This window comes from Alosa sapidissima, chromosome 13 (genome assembly GCF_018492685.1).
Source record: "Alosa sapidissima isolate fAloSap1 chromosome 13, fAloSap1.pri, whole genome shotgun sequence".
NCBI lineage: Eukaryota > Metazoa > Chordata > Actinopteri > Clupeiformes > Clupeidae > Alosa > Alosa sapidissima.
Window position 1 is genome coordinate 11,413,251 of NC_055969.1, and position 21,966 is coordinate 11,435,216.

Sequence of the window (21,966 nt, forward strand, 5' to 3'; positions counted from 1 at the left end):
ACATATATTTTTAAAGTTTATGCAAAGAAGAAAACATTTTTAATAAATTTCATTGAACAATTGTACAATTGCATCAGAAATACACATGCATTACTATCATCCACAAAACATTCTAGTGGCAACAATAGACATACAGTGCCCTCCACATTTATCAGCGCCCCTGGTAACGTTGAGTAAAAAGAGGTATAACATTTTTATATTATAACAGTTTTATCTCAATCTCAAAATGAGGGTGTATTTTTACACAGATGATGTGTATGTGGCTTAATGCAAAATGTGCTTTTTAAATAAAAAATAAAAAAGCTTTGTTTATGTATCTGAATATGAAAGTGTTCACACACAAGGCCTTTCTAAATTATCTGGAGCATTATGTCATATGTGAAAAAAAAAAAAAAACTAAAACACCATGGACCCTTGTTGGACACTTGTTCAGACTCATGCATCATCACATGGGCCCTCCTTCAGAATCTCCATCTCCATCCGTAGGCACTTCATGGAGGCCGTGGCACACACACTCGTGCTCCTCTGGCTCTTGGTCCTCAGCATCCTCACACAGTATGCCCCCGGGGCGTCCTTAGCGCAGTCACGCGGGAACTTACACCCACACTTATCTGTGCCAACACAGACAGGACAACATGGCCACCAGATTTCAGTGGAATCAGAGCAGCATCAGAGTGCAATCAGAGTATCTGCACTTATGCATTACATCATGGGGAACAGGTGAGCTAGGAGCTTTAAAACTACTAGATAGGTTTAGATGTTATGTGTAGATTTGTAAAATCGCTAAATATTATTAGCCTATTTCATTTGTAAAACTGCTAGATGTTATTACTGGATTTTATTAGAGGTATTTGCTGATTACATGTGTGTGATTGTTGAATGCATGTGCTGTGATTTGTGAAGTGTTTTATTTCACAGTTCTATTTTTGTATGATGTCCCAGTCTCTTTGTGACAGAGGGCGCCAGATTGCTCATATTATACATGCTCATCTGCTGGTTTATATATAGAGTGTGTGCGCGGGGGGTGTTTGTGAACGTGCCGTACCTGAGGAACAGGTCTCCCAGTCATAACAGGTGTCCGAGCCACAGGCCTGCTGGACGGCGCTCTGGTCAGACATTTGTGCACGGTAGCGGGCCCAGTCCTGGCTGGATGAGTCGCTCGGGCACGGTCCGTCGCTTGCCAAGAAGAGCCGGTCCCCATGGCAACGCCCCGAGTGGAAGCCGCAGAAAGACATCATGGAGAAGGTGTCCGCTGCCGCATCCAGGACACAGAAATCCTTCTTGTATGAGCTGCACAGATGCACAGACACACACGCACAGACATACACACACACACACACACACACGCACACACAAACAACATACACTCTGAAAACTGAAAACACTCTGATATTTATACCTAATATTGGGAGTGACATACGGGTATTACTGAACATGATTAACTAATAGCTAGTAGGCTGTATTGTGGTGGTGATTTGGCTAAGGCTAACAGTGAGAGTGAGATGTGCTAGAGTGGCGCTGTGAGAGAGGGGTCCAGCTGTGAGTGCGGTGTGTGTGTCCAGCTGTGAGTGCGGCATGTGTGTGTCCAGTTGTGAGTGCAGTGTGTGTGTGTGTGTGTGTGTGTGTGTGTGTGTGTGTGTGTGTGTGTGTGTGTGTGTGTGTGTGTGTGTGTCCAGCCGTGAGTGCGGTGTGTGGCACAGTGGGAAGTGTAGTCTCACCGGCACTCCTCCCGCGGGATGCACACACATTTACCGGAGCCGTCCTGTTTCTCTCCCCTGGGACAGTTGCTGTCGGGCACAAATGGCTTATCTGAGGAGGAATCACAGACGTCCCTTAGAGAAGCACTTTTATGAAATACAGCAATTTTTCACTGACTATTCGTTTCTTGTATATTTGTGAGTTCAAGCTTCACAACAATTCAACAAAATCTAAATATAGTTACCGGTAATCAATTATATGCTTAAGTAATTAAACATAAATAATTAAACATAAACAACAATCATGAAACATGATAATAAACAGAAACATGGTTATTTAAATAAAATGTAGTAATCAGGTAGTAAAGTAAAACTACTGAGTGTAATTTGATGATACAGATCAGAATAATGTCTCTTAGTCTCTTACCTGATGTGACTGAACATTTATTTTGCATACTAAACATATCTATCTAAACATTACTATCATTTAATGTCTGTCCCAATTCCCGGTACGCTTACAATATGTGATTCAATCAGATAAATTGAATGCTTAATTGGAATGACTGATCAAACATAATAATAATGTGTTTAATACAACAGTTTTATGTAATTGTAAGGTTATGTGTCATAAATGGGACAGTCCCATTTCCCTAATTTTTACAGTGCATTGTAGGGTCCAGGATGATATTTCCAGGCCATGTGTCATGAACCTACCCTCCTGGCACTGGATCTCCTCAGGGATGAGTGGCTCCCAGCTCAGGCTCCTCGTACAGGTGTAATAGCGCGACCCAGAGGGACTCTGGCCGGGGGCAGTACAGGCCACGCCAAAGCTCTCCCCGACCGCATACTCAGCTTTCGCCGGGAACATGGTCATCTCAGCTGGGAGAGAGGGCTTGGCACAGACCTTCTCTGAAGGAAAACAGAGCCAGTAGGTTTAGGAGGGTTTTTTTTACTACACACATCAATTTAGAAGAAGGACTTTAGGAAGGAATGTATTTTGAATGTTATCCAAAACACTACATTTACTTTGATGGAATATTATTGTAATATGACTATGACTGTGATATATGTTGTATACTCTATAAGTATATGTATACAATAGATGTATTGCAATATATATGCCTGGTAATAGTATAGGTATTATAATGTACATTTCAAGAATGGTGAACATTAAGGATTTCAGATGAACAGTTAATTATTCTTTATTTTTAAATGATTTTACCTTGTGTTTTATGTTTTCTTTTTATTATGATCTTTACCTTTTAACTATTCTTTGACTATATTGCCCTTCTATGCTTTTATTTGTTATTATCGTTTGGTTTTGTTTATGTAAAGCACATTGAATGACCTCTGTGTATGAAATGTGCTATATAAATAAACTTGACTTGACTTGACTTGACTAACAGTATAAAAATGCAAACATACACCTCACAACATATATTCATGATTCACTTGGCTTGTTTCCTCTCTACACTCTTAAAACGAATGTGTTGTCCCTATCTGGACACAGAGATGTGTTAAAAAACAAGACAAGTTGTGTTGTTTTCAACGCAAGTTGTGATATTTTCAACACATATTGTGCACAAATAAAAAAAGAAAACAATAGAAACTGTTGTTCCTATTTAGACACAGAGATGTGTTAAAAACAATGCAAGTTGTGTTGTTTTCAACACATTCGTTTTAAGAGTGTAGTGATGTCTTCCATGACATGCTCCTGACTTACTGATGCACTGGCCTGTAGCAGGCTTCCATGTGCCGTCAGGCAGGCAGTGGATGTATTGGTATCCCTCCAGCTCGAAGCCAGTCAAGCACAGAAATTCTTCGTGCTCGCCAAAGTCATACTGCCGTTTGTTGATCTGAAATGGCAGCAAGAGAAACAAGCCATATCATATAGTGGAGGAGGAGATGGGGGGTTTGGGGAGGAGAGGAAAAGGGAGGAAATAAAAGGCGATTGAAGAGGATAGGAATGGATATATTTAAATACTCTCTCTCTCTCTCTCTCTCTCTCTCTCTCTCTCTCTCTCTCTCTCTCTCTCTCTCTCTCTCTCTCTCTCTCTCTCTCTCTCTCTCTCTCTCTCTCACACACACACACACACACACACTGTTACACTCATACTATACCTACTTTAGAATGTGGTGCTTCATTGGGCTCAGTGTTGCAGTCGTAGGCTACATCTAGTTCATGATTTAATTAAGAGCTCCCATGAGTTCATTTCTTAATTACATTTATGAAGACACAGGGTCCCTGGAGTTCTTTAAACCCACTGGGAACTGTAAAACCAAGGCACACTGTGTTTCTAAATGTGTTCAGGGAGCTCTGCATGTGGAGCAGCTGGACGCTGCCTCTTACCCTGAGGTGACTGTTGGCTGGGGGCTTTGGTTTGGGGCAGCCGGACTCAGGGGACACCTCTTTCTGATCCCCCTCGATCACAAAATCATCATCGTTTATGCAAACGTTTTGCCTGCCAGGCAAGGGCAGGAACACATGAAAATAGTTTACATTTCATGACACCAGTAGATCACAGCCAAATTCATACCAGAATACAAACATCTGAGCAATGTCAACCATGTCTTACAACAGTTACAATAGCAAAGCATATGATGTAGGTACACACTCTTTCACTTACACAAACAAATGCACACACACACACACACACACACACACACACACACACACACACACACACACACACACACACACACACACACACACATATTTAGGACTGCCTTACTTTTCGAAGATGGAGATAGGGCACTCTTCAGTCTGCCTGCTGGGCCCCTGGCAGACTTTGCCGCCCCTCATGGGTGCAGGGTTGTTGCACCTCCGGCTGCGGTGCTTCTTCAGATTGACATCACAGGGGCTCCAGGCACTCCAGCAGCTCCAGCGCCCATCCACAGCCTCTGAGGGAGGACAGCAGGGTGGGAGACTGCCACTTCAGACATGTATTGCTTCTGCCTGTGTGTGTGTGTGTGTGTGTGTGTGTGTGTGTGTGTGTGTGTGTGTGTGTGTGTGTGTGTGTGTGTGTGTGTGTATTTGAATTGTGCTAATTAGCCGGGCTATCCACCTCTGATAGATAGATAGATAGATAGATAGATAGATAGATAGATAGATAGATAGATAGATAGATACTTTATTGATCCCCAAGGGGAAATTCAAGAAAGAAAGAAATTCTGGAGAGGACCAGCGAGTAGCACATACTGATTGTGTCTGTGAAGCTGAACATTATGGAATGGATCACTGCTGCTGTCTGGGCCCTTACCTGAAATGTAGTCTGGGGCCTTTACCTGAGGTGTAGTCTGGGGCCCTTACATGAGGTGTAGTTTGGGGCCCTTACCTGAGGTGTAGTCTGGGGCCCTTGTCTCACAGTTGGAGCCGTAGGTGCCCGTTTGGCACACGCACAGGCACTCAGTGCCCGAGAGCACGGGGCGGGCATTATTTGGGCAGGGGGCACACTTACAGGAGTCAAACTCCTGCAGGTAGTCCTCTAGAGCGGTCACCATGTGCCTCCTCTTAGTGACCGCACATGGGAAGCCTCGCACAAGGTTTATTAATGGCGCCAGCTGTCAAAGGGAAAATGTCATGATACTGCTTTGATATCAGTAATACACGGGCTTTCTCATAATTCATAATATTCAGTACTCACTAAAAGTGTCGAGACAAGGAATGTTTCTGTTTAAGAAATGTGGTATGCAACCTTCACTGGCTTTCCATATAACACAAGGTTTCATTTACTCACAAAGAGTCTGAGTAGGCCTCAGTCTGATTCAGAAGCACTTCACAATGTCACCGGGACTGACCTCATATTCTACTACAGCCGGGTTGTCTATGGTGGACTTGAGCCAGTTGGTGAAGGTGGTGCTGTCTGGGGCCACGCGGTCCTTCTCCCAGGCCAGAGCTGCAGTCTCTGCTGACCGACCTCCCTTCACCCTGGAGATGGACCGCTCGGACGACTTAAAGAAGGAACCTGACGATGAGGTTAAAAGGAGACAATATACCAGTAAGTTCTATTATAATTATTATTCACATTGAAGTTGCAATATGTGAATAATATGTGAATTATGCAGAAATGATAAAAAGCTCATATAACTTTTTTTTTTTGCTAATTGCTGTGACTTATTTGCAAGCCAAAAAAAAACAATCATGAACATAATTCCACAATCTAATGTTACTGTTGTCCAGTGAAGGGGATTTTCAGACTCACCTTCATGTTTCTCTGTCATCTTATTTGTGCCACAGCTAAAAGATGATGAGCTTTTACGGAAGAAGAGGATAAAAAAGGAGGACTCCTGTCGGATACAGGAATTCACATGCTCATCCTTCAGACCTAAGGGTACACACACCACATGACACCATCCAGTTTTTGTCATTCTAGGCCTCTGTCTGGTTAGCATGTCAGTGAAAGTGAAGTACTTCTCTTCATTCAAAATAACTACCATGTGTAATTCAATTGAGTAATTCAAGAGTAGAGTTAATGCTGAGTTTGAGAGGACATTAAGAAACATTGCTTCCAATTAATCAACTTGACTTTTTCTATAGGAATCAATCACATATTATCTGTGAATGTAAGGTGATATCCATGTACACAGTGTTCAGATGCCTTGTTTGGTTGTACCTGAGTTCTTGAGCTCTTCTCGGTTGTACTGGTACAGGATATCATAGAGTCCACCCAGGGTTCCCGCTGAGAAGTAGTGGGTACCAAACTGCTGGAACACCTCCCTGTAGAGGGGGTAGTTGTACTCCAGGGGCAAATGGTGGAGGAATTTCAGGAAGGGGTCGGAGAGGTACAGGTCTGACTCTTTCATCTTAAAGGTGGACGTGGCCAGAACCTGGTGGACGCGGAAGAACTTGGAGTCCTGTAGGACAGGTGAGGGGAAGAGGAGATCCTTAGTGTCATTATCTCATTACATCTCTCAGTAAGATGGGTGGATGAGTGGACTAATCATACATTAAAGAGGAGGGAAAATATACAAGTTCTTTGAAATGACAAGGGAAAATGTGACATTTATATACAAACAATTATTTATGAGAAGCATACATCAACTTAACGTTTACATTTGAACACAGCTTTGTTCAGTAAAAACTGGGTTTTGGTTTGGGTTTCCTGTCTTGCCTATTATCTCCCAATTACCTTCCCACCTGCATTGTATTTCAGTTCGTTTGTTGAGTATTTAAACCCGGTGTTGTTCATTGTTCTTTGTCTGATCGTCGTTTCTGTGTTTGTGAGACCTGCCTAGACTACCTGTTACCGGCACGTAAGCTCTGCTGACGTCTCAGTTTTTTGTGCTCTGTTTATGTTTGAACTTATCCCGCCTGAGAGGTCTTTTTGTTATCAAGAGCCTGTTTTTCGCTGAAGATTAAGTTTGTGGATTTTTGATATTTTTCACTCCAATAAACCAAGACTGCAAGATATTCCGTAATCTGCATTTGATTCCTCTGACCACCCTGACAGTACGATTAGACCAAGATGGAATCAGCAGATTTCACACAGCTCAAGTCTGTCCTGGCGAGACAGGGAGTGATGCTTGGGAAACATGAGCACCAGTTTGATTCCGTGCAGAAGTCCTTGGATTCCATTGCATCCAACCTCACCAATCTGGCTGCCCAGCTGCAACACCTCCAGCTCACGGTGTCCAAGTCGCCGCCTCTGTCCCAAGTGACTGGCTCAGCCTGTTTTTCCACGCAGCAGAATCCAAACCCTGAGCCTCGTCTGCCTCCCCCTGAACCCTACAGTGGGGATCCCGGAACCTGCAGGTCTTTTCTATCTCAGTGCTCCCTGGTGTTCCAGCTTCAACCAGCAACCTTCCCAATCAATCGGTCCCAGATTGCCTATGTCATTACTCCCCTGACGGGCCGGGCCCGTGAGTGGGAAACAGCCATATGGGACGCAGAATCTCCAGCCTGCCACTCCTTTGATGACTTCACCGAGGAGATGAACAAGGTCTTCGACAGATCTCTCCAGGGTCGGGAGGCCGCCAAGGAGATACTCCAGTCCAGACAGGGGAAGAGGTCCGTATCAGATTTTGCCATCGATTTTCGCACTCTAGCGACCACCAGTGGCTGGAATGTCAATGCCCAGTTTGATGTCTTCCTCAATGGTCTCTCTGACTCCATCAAGGATGAACTGCTTACCCGTGAGTTGCCTCAGGATTTTGATGGTCTGGTGGACCTAGCCATTCGCGTTGAGAAGCGGCTTAAACAGCGTCATAGTGAGCGAGATTATAACCGAGGATGGAGGTCACCTGCTGCATCAACCCACAGTGTCTCACCACCTCCTGCTGCCTCCAGTGATTCCCCTGAACCCATGCAAGTGGATCGAGCCCGTTTGTCTCCGGCTGAGAGGAAGAGGAGGATGGACTCCAGTTCTTGCCTGTATTGTGGCCATCCTGGTCATTTTGTTGCCCATTGCCCGGTAAAAGGCAACGCTCACCTGTGAAGGGGGAGTTACTGGTGAGCGCTGCTCCTCTTCTACCTCCCTCTACTACCCGGTTCCTCATCTCAGCCACCCTCACTGCCGGGAGTCGCCGCCACCCTGTGTCCGTCCTCATTGATTCTGGCGCTGATGGGAATTTCCTGGATGCTCGTCTGGCCGCTGAACTCTGTCTCTCGCCCATCAAGCTCCAACAGCCTCTTGAGGCAAAGGCCTTGACCGGGGTGAAATTGGCCCTGGTGTCCCACATCTCCCCGCCCTTGGGTCTGCTCATTCGAGAATCAGCTCTTCGTCAAAGCAGAGAAATGTGAATTCCACAAGGAGACAATTTCCTTCCTGGGCTTCATAACATCTGGGGGAATTAAGATGGATAGCCCCAAGGTCAAGGCTGTTACTGACTGGCCTCAGCCAACCACGGGACGGGAGCTCCAGGCGTTTCTGGGATTTGCTAACTTTTATACGCGTTTTATAAGAAATTATGGCAGTGGCCGCGCCTCACGTCCTTGACCTCTTCCAAGGTACCTTTTTCCTGGACCCCTGCCGCCGAAGAGGCTTTTGTACAGCTTAAGAAGCTTTTTACTACTGCCCCTATTTTGTGCCGTCCAGACCCAACTCTCCAATTCATTGTTGAGGTAGATGCCTCAAATGTAGGTGTGGGGGCGGTTCTGTCCCAGTGCTCCACCACCGATCAGAAGGTCCACCCCTGCGCGTTTTACTCCCATCGACTCACCCCGACTGAGCGCAACTATGACGTAGGGGACAGAGAGCTGCTGGTTGTCAAGCTCGCACTTGAGGAGTGGCGCAATCTGTTGGAGGGCACTGAGAAACCATTTTTAGTGTGGACAGACCACAAGAACCTGGAATACTTGCGTTCAGCCAAACGTTTAAATCCTCGTCAAGCCTGTTGGTCTCTATTCTTCTCCAGGTTCAACTTCTCTCTGTCTTTCCGTCCAGGCTCTAAGAATGGCAAACCTGACGCACTCTCCCGCCAGTTCCCAGATTCTGGTCCTGTTCCCGCTCCCAGTACCATCCTGCCTCTTCAGTGTGTTGTTGGGGCCGTCACATTGGACATACAGTAGAGTCCACCGTCCGCACTGCCCAGTCTGGTGAGTCCACTCCTTCTGCCTGTCCTCCTAACCGACTTTTTGTGCCTCCCCAGGTCGCCAGGTCCGTCCCCAGGTCATGCAGTGGGCTCACACCGCTAAACTAACCTGCCACCCTGGAGTGAGGCGCACTATGGCGTTCATACGACAGCGCTTCTGGTGGCCTGCTATGGAGGGAGATGTAAAGCGCTTTGTGGATGCCTGTCCTACGTGTGCCCAGAACGAACTCTCTAACCAACCACCTGCTGGCCTTCTGCAACCCCTCCTGGTCCCCAAAAGACCCTGGTCCCACATAGTCCTGAACTTTGTCACTGGCCTGCCCACGTCCCATGGTAACACCACCATTCTCACTATTGTTGATCGTTTTTCTAGATCTGTCCACCTCGTGCCTCTACCCAAACTTCCATCTGCCAAAGAGACTGCCGAGCTTGTAATTCAACATGTATTCAGGTTACATGGTCTCTCAGTTAATGTGGTTTCCGATAGGGGCCCTCAATTTACCTCTAATTTTTGGCGCGCCTTCTGTAAACTGTTGGGCGCCAAAGTCTGTCTGTCCTCAGGTTTCCACCCGCAGACAAATGGTCAGACGGAGCGTGCCAATCAGCAGGCGGAGACTGTTCTGCGCTGCCTGGTTTCCCAAGATCCAATGTCCTGGAGTCTTCAACTTCCTTGGGTGGAGTATTCCATGAACTCCTTGCCGGCGTCTTCCACAGGCCTGTCCCCATTCCAGTGTTGCCTCGGCTACCAGCCTCCAGTGTTCCCAGCTCAGGAGGAGGATGCTGGGGTTCCGTCGGCGCAGGCCTTCATCCGACGATGCCGACGGACGTGGAAGCGCACCAGGTCAACTCTGCTTCGGGTCCAGGCGAGGGTCAAGGTACATCGCCATCGCTCCAAGGCTCCACACTACGTCCAAGGACAGCGGGTCTGGCTGTCAACCCGTGATCTCCCCCTGAAGGAGGTCTCTCCCTAGTTGAATCCCCGCTTCATTGGTCCGTACCCCATCAGCAAGGTCCTCAGCCCCTCGGCGGTTCGTCTGAAGCTCCCTCGCCGCATCCATCCCACCTTCCATGTGTCCCGCATCAAGCCCTTTGTTTGCAGACTCATGTGCCCCACGCCCTGCCCCCACCACCCCCCCGTCTGGTCGATGGGTCTGAGACGTTTTCTGTACGCCGTTTGCTTCAAGTTTGTCGTCGTGGCCTTCAGTACCTGGTGGACTGGGAGGGCTACGGTCCCGAGGAAAGGTCTTGGGTTCCGGCCTGGGACATCCTGGATCCTTCACTCATCAGGGACTTTCGGCAGCGTTCCGGGGGGGGGGGGGGGGGGGTACTGTCAGGGAGCCTATAGGACTGGTTGTTTTTGGCTCCCTCTGGTGTTCTATGTTTTTCGTTTTACATTTCAGTTTTTTCCTGTTGCCACACCCTTGTCCTTATTTGGTCTGTTTCCTGTCTTGCTTATTATCTGCTTATCTCCCAATTACCTTCCCACCTGCGTTTGTATTTCAGTTCGTTTGTTGAGTATTTAAACCCTGTGTTGTTCATTGTTCTTTGTCTGATCGTCGTTTCTGTGTTTGTGAGACCTGCCTAGACTACCTGTTAGCTAGCTCTGCTGACGTTTCAGTTTTTTGTGCTCTGTTTATGTTTGAACTTATCCTGCCTGAGGTCTTTTTTTTGTTATCAAGAGCCTGTTTTTTGCTGAAGTTTAAGTTTGTGGATTTTTTTAATATTTTTCACTCCAATAAACCAAGACTGCAAGATATTCCGTAATCTGCGTTTGATTCCTCTGACCACCCTGACAAATAAAACCATTTAGAATACATGCATACATCAATATATCTATCTCCATAAGGCAAAATTAAAGTCTGGTTTATATGCAGCTGGACACTTCATGTCTGCATGGTTCACAGTCATTAGATCTACATGTTTTTGGGATCTGGTTCCCGCCCCCAAGTAGAGACCCTCGGGAGCAGAAATTCATTTCGCGCGAGCAGAAATCAACTTCGAGAGAGCTGAGTGATTTTTTTTTTTGAGTGGCCGTTTGGCGCGCTGGTCAGATTTCTCTTTGCTCGCACATTTTTCCTCGCTCGGGGAGCAGTTTCCTCTGAGTGCGCGAGCGAAGAGAGAATTTGTGCACTCGCAGTTAATATCTACTAGTGTGAAATAATATAATACGCCTGAATGCATGTTTTATCACGCGAGTGCTTTATGGCACTGTTGTGTCGCCATAATCTATAACATGAACCCAGAAGCCACTCTGCTAACCTTCTTCTGAGATGCCTTTATTGTAGTCTTGGTGGCGGAGTCCCGGCTAGAGTGGTGACTACTTGAGCGGCCGAATAAGTAGAAGTTGAAGCCGCCGCCAGATTCTTGGACCTGAGGACCTGAAGATATCTCATCTATCAGGGAATATGGCTTGCTCTGAATTTCCACGCTATCCTCATTTTTGAAATCTTCCAGATACTCCACCTGTTGAAATGGAAAGACATCACATGTTTCAATACATTTGGGTGTTTGTATGGGTTTGTATGATCTTACATAATAGGAGTTTGTATGGACTTCTCTGCCTAATCATAGATGATCTGCATTTGACATTGGACATACACATTATACCTTTCTACAACACAGATGTATCAATATGCATTTATTTAAAATAATGTCAGTTATAGGTAAATCATACAACTTATATTGACTTTAATGGGATATAAGATATAAGTATTCTGTAATGTGTCTTAAACTATAATCTCTTAATTCATCAACATCCCACAAAATGAATGCACATTATACCTCTGTGAGACACAAATTGTGGATGATCATTTGAAAACTAATTGGGTTACACTTTACTTGATGGTATCTACATAAGAGTAACATGACACTGTCATGAACGTGTCATAAACATTATAAACAAGTCATAAATGTATATGATATAACCATTGTTATCATGACAAGTTAGGGTTAGGTTTAGGGTTAGGGTTAGGATTAGAGTTAGTTTAGATTAAATCACTAATTGTTTTAGGAAAGATCAGAACAGAACCAGGAATATATTTACCACTACTACTAATAATAAATAATAATAATAGGTATATATTTTCTAATAATACATAGAGCTTCAGAAATTCAGAAACTGTAAACTGGGTCCTGCTGCTTTCCTACCTTGAGGTCATAACTCTCGATATTTGCCGGGACGCGGTACACGACCCTATTCTCTTTGCTCCGATTCAACGTGCAGTCCGCTCCCAGGAAGGAACTGTCCAAGACTGTGCCCCGCATCTCCTCAGCCATGATGTCAAACCTGTGGTCAACAGGTGTAACAATCCCAGCACACACTGAAAGATCACATGACAATGGGCTTCACGGTGGTATAAGGAATGGCTTGCCCTTCATTCGACCAATGGGCAGAGTGATGTTAACATATCAATTCATCTGCAAGGGCTGCAGTTCCTGTAGACCTCAGCTGATGGAAAAAGGTGCTCACAACACCACCACCTTTATCACATGATGATAAACATGTACATTTACTCTGTACTGTAAGTTGCTTAAAGGTGCCATATGTAATGTCCGCCAAAAAAAAATCAGTTCATACAAGGATACAAGGATACAAGGAAGTTTATTGTCACATGCATATAGTTACTGGAAGTAAGAAATGCAGTGAAATTATGTCTGGTGTCAGCCTATTTGTGCAAAGTGGGGGGGGTAAAAAGTGCAGTAGAACAGGGGTGGGGCAGAAAGGCTAGGCAATCAAGGACATGGGTAGATAGAGGAGAAATCAAAAATAATAAATAAAAAGTTCTATGGAGATGTGCAAAAGTTGGAGAAAGTCAGATATGTGTGTGTGTGTGTGTTTTGACGTGTGATGAAATAAGAAAATAATAAAAGGTCTATAGCATAGGGTGAGGGATGTAAAAGTGCTAAAAGTGTTGTAGGTGTGTGTGTGTGTGTGGGGGGGGGGGGGGTCATGAGTGCTGAGGAGTGAATGAGTGCAAAGTCAGTATAGTGTGAGTTCAGAGTTGGGAAATGTTTGAGAGTGCTGAAGAGTGAATGTGTGCAAAGTCAGTATAGTGTGAGTTCAGAGTTCGGATGGCCTGGGGATAAAAACTGTCTCTCAGTTCTGGCTTTGTGACTACATAGGCGTCTTCTTGATTTCAGCGGTAGGAATAATCCATTGTTAGGATGAGAAGAGTCCTTCAGAATCTTTTGGGCTCTTAGGAGTACTCTTCTGGAATAGATATCTTGTAGAGCAGGAAGTTGAGTTCTTATAGTACGTTCAGCTGAGCGCACTACTCTCTGCAGAGTACTACAATCTCTAACTGTGGAGTTCCCATACCAGGTAATGATGCTACCAGTTAGAACACTCCACATTCCATAAAAGATGGGGGCAGTATACCTCCAGAAAGTGAGTTGGTCTACCCTAGAGTAACAACTGAGACAAATGTATTGCAGTTTGGCTGGCTGTTATGTTGCCCACATACTGTCTCCCATGGCCGAAACTGGTATTATGACACCTGTCGGGCTGTGGCTAGTAATTTAGCATGCTAATTCAGGTTGATATCTCTGCAGCACTATGCCTTGTCAATTTTTTAATGACATCATCGCCCTTTCTTCTCATTCTTATGATGCGTGTAGCTAATTTTTTGGATATTTTTACCTCAATTCTTACACATGGCACCTTTAAGATCCCATATGGATCCTACTCTGGGAGCTGCCCTTCTCTGAAAGCCTCTGCTCAGTGGAGTGAATGTAAATGAAGCCCTCTATGCCTTCTCCACGCTCACACAGTAATGTACCAAAATCTACTTGTTGTGTGTGGTTCTCCAACACGTACCCATTTCCGGTGAGCTCAGCTCCTGGGATGGCAGTGTGTCTCCGTTTGCTCTTGCACACCGGGTTCAGCTGGCCACAGTTCTGCTCATCCGAGTTATCCCCACAGTCATTCTGCTCGTTACACTCCAGGCTGGGGTCAATGCATCTGCCTGGGGACACAGAGACGGGGATGGAAGAGCCAATACCTTTTAATATAAATAGTGCAGATTCACCTTTTATTATTCATCATCTTTACACCACTGGCATCATCTTTGCTATTGTTTTCCATTTCTGAGCATATGCTTTATTCATATATATCTAAAAGTGCTAAGGATGTAAAGTTTGTGTAAAGTGTCACAGAGCTATAAATAATATATGACTGTAAGTGTGTATATGTGTAAGGAAGAGGGGAGAGAGGAGGAGAGATTGTGAGCGCTTGTCCATATGTACCACTGTTACACTTGAACAGGTCTTTGCAGTTGATTGCCTCTATCCTGCATTCCTTTGGGGAGTGGCAGGGTCTCTCCTCCATCAGGGGCTCTGTGCAGTCCACTCCCCCAAACTGAGCTGGGGTCTCCACCGACCGTATCCGGAACTAGCACACACAGAGAGCAGGTGGATAGACACACACACATATGTACATACGCAGACACATGCAACACACAATACGCACACACACACACACGCACACACATACAACACAACACATGATACACACACACACACTCACACACACACATGCACGCACAAAAGCACACACATACGCACACACATACAACACACAATACACACACATCACATACATAAACAAATACTATATGCACACATACAAACATGGAATGAGTACAATATTTGTCAATTAAAAATCTGCTTTTGTTTACTTTTTGCATGTGCATGTGTACTGTTTCCGCACCTGCTTTTTGGCACATGGGGAGCACTCAGACCATGGACCATACGATGTCAGCTGACAATTGATTGGACACGCCTCGACATTACACGCTCGGTTTTCGTGGGCTACACACATGTTGTTACAGTTATTTTCCCAATAGTACTCATCCTGACGCATCAACCTGCCAAAACACGGCCAAAACAGTTTTAATGTACGCATGCCTGTCTGGCCGAAAAACTGACATGAACTCTGGGAGATGAAGTTTATTCTAAACAGACACAGGCAAGCCAGAATACTTTCTTTCATGTCATTCACGAGATCAAATACAAATACCATTTTTCATAAGTGCATATTAGCACGTTTTTTTTTGTTGTTGACCGAAGCTACGTCCACTTACCTGCGTCTACTCTGTGTGCCGTGGTTGCAGGTTTGTGAACAGGACGTCCAGGAGGTCCAGGGGTAGTTGTCACAGTAGCAGCCAGAGATGAGTGGGACACTGGCCAGACCACAGAACAGGAACAGGAGCCAGCTGAAGTGATCCATGGATATGCCGGAGACTGATGGACAACAGATAGACTAGCCTAACCCTAGGTCAAAGGTCAGTGGAGATTAGGATTGATTCAGTGGGGAGATCGATAGATTGTCAACACACAGATGCACACCAAGCTCCAAATATAACCCATACAGTTCACGACAGCATGTGAGTAACATAAGCAATACAGGAGATCAATTATATGAAGATGTAGATGTAAGCCTCAAACTCCTTGTCCACACCTGGCCCTGATACTGACATGTGTAAATACTTCCACGGACATAGAGTCCATGGCACAACATATTGGCATACATACACCACAGCATCAGGCATATAAAAAACAACACAAATGCACATGTATGCAGGTGCATGCGCGAGTATGCATGTGCATGCATGCACACTCACACATACTCAAATGAAGATGCAGATCTTCTTCCACACACCTGGGTTTTATATGATCCTGACAGCTGAACTGGTGATACCCTGGTGCTGCCTTGTCTTCAGTGATCCTCAGAGGCTTAAGTTGAACGTTAGCCTGAATGACTACTCGCTAGCAGTCAATAGATTTCAAGCATTTGATCACCAACTATCAAAATGCACAACTTGCAACATGATTCAATAAGGTGGTAAGAGGCTAAGCCATCATGTAAAAGGAGCTGAAAGCAAATAACAAAGTGACACTAAGGAGTCTTTGAAACACAAAATAACACAAAGGATCCTTGAGTTTTTATGCTCTCATGTCTCCTCTGGGCTTTTCATTTACGCAACTCCTCGGCCAGCCCCCAGGCCTCTTTCTGCGGAGGCTGCCCGTAAATGTGGCCATCTGGATCCTGTCGGCACACGTCCTCCTGGACTCTGACAGTCTGACCCTTCAACTCAAGAGAAAGACAGGAAGAAATAAAGAAAGAGAGAGACAATGTTGGGTGGAAAAAAAACAGTCAAGAGTGGGGGTGTATGCCTGTGTGTTTATAAGCCCATCCATCATTTTAGTGTGTGTGTGTGTGTATGTGTGTGCATGTGTGTGTGTGTGTGCATGCATGTGTGTGCGTGTGTTACAAATGTGTTTACTGAACAAAATGTAACTGACCTGTTTTCTTTTTTTTTTTTATTCAAATTGTTTGTGAAAGAGAAAGATGTTGCAACATGCACATAGCAACGGGACTGAAGGAATTTTGTGACTTGCACACAATGCTTTGCTGATGCTAACACTTTGACCCTTTTCCCAAAAGTCCCTCCTTGAGTTTTGTTTTACAGACCAGAAATATTAAAGCTGCAGGATGCCCGAAGTAGCCAGCAAGAGCCAAGGAGGAGAGATAATAAGTAAGCTACTCTAGACCATGCAACATAATTTCAGATATTGTTAAATAAAAAAAGTTTATTTATTTTAAAAAATGGCTTATACATTATGCCAACACCACAGATAGACAACTGAGCACATCTGACGCTACAAGCAACATCCATGCTGTACACGTTCAGCCTGTACTGTATACAGTAAGAAGTCCTTAGACTGACCAAGAGGAGACATACTGTAATATAAGAGGAAAATAACGAAGACATAGCATTCTTTTACTTACATAAAATTATTTTTATATATGTATATTTGAATATATACACAGATTTCTGTACTGTGCTCACAATGGATTGGTGATGGCTTTCATACAGAGCATTACAGAGCCCTTGAATGAAAAAAGATAAATTACATGAATACAGATTCCCTTTCTTATGGAAGACTAAAGAAGAAAATGCATTGCACAGTGACCAAAATAATCAGTTAAAAAACAAAGTTTCTCTGCTGCTATTAGTCTGGTGCTTGACCCTTTCAATTTACCTGCCTAATAACACGGCAAGGACATGGTCTATAACACACTGCACATCCATCATGTACACAATGATGGTAAACAAATCAAAATATATCATGAAATTCATTGGTTATGGTCATTCCATTCAATGTCTTTGTACAGACAGTATGTGTCAAACTCTGATATGTGGTCAGCCTTCAATAAACGACTACAATGCAGGTTTGAGTTGGCAGTAACTATATGAGGGGAGAGACAGGGGGGTGGACGAGTATTGTTAGTCATCTTAGTTTACATTGTAGACTAATGGCAGGTTGGACGAGGAAGGGAGATGGATGGACAGAAGAGAATGTTCTATCAGTGACCACCAGTTTGGACAGATTAGACACAGGTTAGATAGAGAGACAGATTAGGAATCGAGACAAGAGGACAGTGAGGGTAAGGGACAACTCAAAGAGGTATCACGGGTAAATTAGGACCACCTCAAAAGACAATTAGGTTAACCTCAGAAATAGAGGTTGGTGACAAAATTATTTTAGCTCGGCTACACACCCAAGATTGGTTAGGGACGTTTCAGAAATTACCAGACAGAGATTAGATATAGATTAGTGATGGAGTTGGGACTGGTTAGACAGACTAGGACTACCTTTACAGATAGGAGTAAAAAGAGATAATTGGTGGAGATAAAGGGTGAAACACGGGTTTGACAAGGCTCTGGTGGGAGATGCAGATCAGACACAGCAGATCTGATGCACACAGTAAATCTGCGATGGTCTTTTGGAGAGAACCCTTAATCTCTTAAATCTTGTCAAACTGGTTTTTCTCCTGAGACTGATAAAGCGTATTTAGACTTTTCAGCTTTCTCAAATCTGATACAATGACAAAAGAGCCGTCATCTACATGGCAGTTTCTGCTCAATGTTATTCCCTAATTTCAGAAAATGGTCTGAGCACCTCATAAAAAAGGTCTGTTATTTGGGGGACAGGGCATTTTTGATATGTTTTTATATTGGTGAAGACAAACCAATTATTCTTTGTCTGAACTGCTTTTGGCTCTGAGTCACAGAGAGATTGCAAATGGGCTAGAAACTAACTAGAGATGTGCTAAAGGAAGGTTAGAACCGTGTTAGAGACTCATCAGGTAGGCAGGGTAGACATAAATACCAGAGACAAATTAAATAGTTGTTTGTCATAGGATAGAGATGGAGACAGATCAGTGACGGGTTACATCTAGATTATAGAAGTGTTGTGTGTGTGTGTGTGTGTGTGGGGGGGGCGGGGGGGGGCTGGTGAGGGTAGGGTGGAGCTGGCGCTCATCCGGACACAAGACAGCAGAGCCCAGAGAAGCGCCTCTTCCTCTGCCTCACGAGTGGGAACGGGGTGAGATTCAGCAGACTACTGTCATCTGTGGGAGAAAGAGAGGGGGAGAGGGAAAGGCAGAGGGAGAGAGAGAGAGAGAGAGAGAGAGAGAGGGAGGGAGGGAGGGAGGGAGAGAGACAGAAAGAGTGAGAGAGACAGAGATGGTGACAAAGAATGTAAGAGAAAGCAGGAGAGAGACAGACAGAGAGGGTGACAGAGAGGGTGAGAGAGAGAGAGAAAGAAAGAGAAAGAGTGAGAGAGAAACAGAGAGGGTGAGAGAGAGAGGGGGGGTGGAGTTCAGCGCTGGTCAAATCACTTTAATGCTGCACTGGAGTGCCCAACCCCGGTCCTGCTATCGGTAGTCTACCACCCCGCAGGTGTCCACTATTGGTTGCAACCTTGACCTTGCACTGACTCTGATATCACTGTAGGCCTTGGGCAGTGCCATCAGTTTACTAGATTAAGGTCATGGGTGGCTAAACTATATAGGAGGGACGATAAGGGGCACACACACACATGCATGCCTGCCTGCACACACACACACACACACACACACACACACACACACACACACACACACACACACACACACACACATTAACACACCTTGATTTTTCAATGGCAAAGGCATGGTGTCCCTGAGTTTGCTGAGAAGATTCCTCATCTCTCTTATGTCCCTGTGAAGGCAATGGAAACAAGGGAGGGCTGATGAGCTCTCCTATATGCTCTTAACACCAACACACAAGGCAGGGTGCAGGTAACTTGCCGCATGAATCAATGAGTATCACTGTATGTGACTAACAGATGGCAAACAGGTGTACCTTTCAATGTTCTCGATGTCTGTGCACACCATCCATGCGTCATGTGGGAAGTCGACCGGGGAAGAAGAGCGGTCTTCCAGGATAGGAACGTCAGAGCTCTCATCCATCTTGCAGTCCACATTTGGTTCTGGACAAGGCTCATTCCCTGGAACACAAGTACTCCTTATTAGCTTGGTTGCTATGACTGGTACCCTAAAGATTAGATGTGGGGAAAATGTCTTGTTTGGTTTGATTGATTAATTCAGATTCCCTACAGTGTAAAAAATGAAAACCGTTTAAAAGTAACAATAATAATAGCAATAAAGGTGTAATGGTTTGATTATATTAGGCTTCAAATAATTAATATAGCACATATTACAGCAATTAGCTTTTCTAGTGTCATATTTATGTCAGACTTTTAAACCTCAGTTCCCAGTAGACTATGGAAGCTTAATATCATCTAAATACCCAATGCGCAAGAGTTGATGCAGTGTCACTGTTTTGCAGAATGCAGACCAAGATATTCTTAGCGCATCAGTCTTGTGGAAGCGTGTTTGTGGGGCACCGGTGTGGAGCTATAGAGCCCCCTGGTGGTCGTGTGGCGGCACCTTTGCGGTGGATCTGCAGGACCCCCAGAAGACACATGGACTTGAGCATCTCCGTGATGTACATCTCCAGGCAGCACTGCAGCTGGATGAAGAGCCGGCAGATCTCCGGCTGTATCTCCCCATCCTCTGGGCTGTGATGGTGGACATAGGACACAAATACTGTAGGCTATCAAATAACACACATATGCTATTTTCGTCTGGGGTAAAATAAGAACTTTGTGAGGATATGATCAAACGTGCAAACACACACACACACACACATACACTTCCTCAGACACACACACACACACACACACTAACAGACGCTCACCCTGAAATGACAGTGAGGTTTTGATATGCCGTGCGGGCCACGTTGCATCCTTTGACGCGAGTCTTTTGCATCTGGGAGCGCAGAGACGGACAGTCTGCCGAGATCTCACCGATTGAGATGACCTGCTCACGATACAGCGCCACGAGAGTGTTGAACTCCTGCACAGTCTGGAAATTAAGGGACAAGTCTCATTCATGCGCGCTTCTCCAATCAACCTCTGCTCTGAATGAAGATGCGCATGACAGGGGGAGAGTGCGAGATGAAAAGAGAGGTGACCTGTTTTTCATGGCTCACGCTCTCACTGCACGGAGATGAAGTGGTTGAGGTAGATGCTGAGGTAAAGGGTTTGTTAATAAATAGCCTATGTGTGGAAAATACAACTTGCCGTACGATTCACTTCATCCTTTGTTACTGACGGTGCAACGACAAAGACAAACTATTGAACCATGCTTTACTGTCTTTACTATTCCAGGCAAAACGGAGCTTATTATTTGCCAGTGCTGTCCAATACCACCAATAATTGATCATCACAGTCTTTTCAAACACCAGGCTAAAGAGAAATAAAATAACCTCAGTGACATCGTTTGCCCGTGTATATAAGATGATAGTTTTCAGCCAAAAAGATCAAAAATGTAAAAACAAAAACACTGGGAATGAGCAGAAATGGCCCTAGTTGCGCTAGAATCTAGGACCATTTATGCGCCAGTGAGATTGGAAGACAACGGGATCTCTCACGCATTATGGAGGAAAGGATCCGATATGAAGGGCAAACACTCGTTCTCACATTATAGTATCAATTCAAAATCCGAACAACCCCCTAAGCCTTTGTTTGTTTGGCTAGCTTACAACCCCATGCACACAGACAGATAGAGAGAAAATGGCCATTGTTTGAGATGACAGTCAGACAGGTGTATTTTTAGTGGCACCTACAGTGTAACAGTTTCAGACGAACCATGTCACTATGCAGTGGTAGGACGCTCCATCACTTACCATCCTGCAGTCGTCCACGGCTCGCTGTGCTTTGCGAGTGCTCTCGGTACTCTCTCGCCTCTCCGGGTCTCTCGGAGAAGCCTTCCCGATCTGAAAAATGTTTGCGGCGGTTCTGGGGCGGCTTTTTCGCCCGTTCGGTGCAGAACACATGCATACGCATCCACGATGAAAACCCACCCAGACAGGGGAAAAAATCACGCACTGTATTCGTTCTGCGCCAAAGCTGTTATTTCTTTCCCATCAAAGGCAGACGGAACCATGCGCTTTGCTCTTGGACGGGTCGGCTGACGCTCAGTTTAGAGGAGGCGGCGGCGAGGTGGGCTGGCGGCTCGGTCTCTGCATCTCCTCCTCAATGGAGGCGAGTCACCTTCACCTCTGAAGAAGGCCAAGTGCTGCTCAGCAGTCCGCCGAGGCGCAATCAGTGGCCGCCAGATGCTGCTAAACGCTCTTCACATTAATGATCCTTCCTGTGCAGACCTAACAAAGAATTAAAGCATTTGCATGTTTGTTTAAACAAACACTTAACGAAAAAGTAAAATATTTTCAATGCAAACGGTTCATTCTTGTCATCTGTACGAATTAATTAGCGCACACTGATCGAACCAAAGTCCTCGGAGACCAGAGCGCAGCAACCTTGACAGGCACAGTAGAGATTTCATTTA

General features: G+C 45.0%; 1 protein-coding gene across 1 annotated transcript; it reads right to left on the bottom strand.

The window, feature by feature from the left end:
* Nucleotides 1-3: 3 nt before the first annotated feature.
* Nucleotides 4-21,903, bottom strand: c6 (complement component 6). The gene is made up of 23 exons (XM_042059884.1): nt 21,305-21,903; nt 20,315-20,481; nt 20,005-20,135; nt 19,418-19,562; nt 19,203-19,273; nt 18,563-18,642; nt 15,308-15,486; nt 14,935-15,091; nt 14,472-14,616; nt 14,044-14,191; nt 12,375-12,513; nt 11,487-11,690; nt 6,311-6,551; nt 5,900-6,022; nt 5,496-5,662; nt 5,033-5,258; nt 4,430-4,598; nt 4,048-4,159; nt 3,421-3,553; nt 2,412-2,606; nt 1,719-1,809; nt 1,046-1,290; nt 4-611 (listed from the first exon to the last, which is right to left on the bottom strand). The coding sequence occupies exons 1-23, from the start codon at nt 21,452-21,454 to the stop codon at nt 436-438; spliced, it is 3,594 nt and encodes a 1,197-aa protein (XP_041915818.1). The 5' UTR covers nt 21,455-21,903; the 3' UTR covers nt 4-435.
* Between the last annotated feature and the right edge of the window lie 63 nt (nt 21,904-21,966).

Bases quoted from the DNA above. Each gene is read 5' to 3' on its own strand.
- c6 (XM_042059884.1), bottom strand. From the start codon at position 21,454: ATGTGTTCTGCACCGAACGGGCGAAAAAGCCGCCCCAGAACCGCCGCA. The intron at 14,617-14,934 runs GTGCGGAAACAG...TGTGTGTGCTAG, and splicing joins CCCCATGTGCCAAAAAGCAG to TTCCGGATACGGTCGGTGGA. The intron at 1,810-2,411 runs GTAGGTTCATGA...ATTCCTCCTCAG, and splicing joins GGAGATCCAGTGCCAGGAGG to ATAAGCCATTTGTGCCCGAC.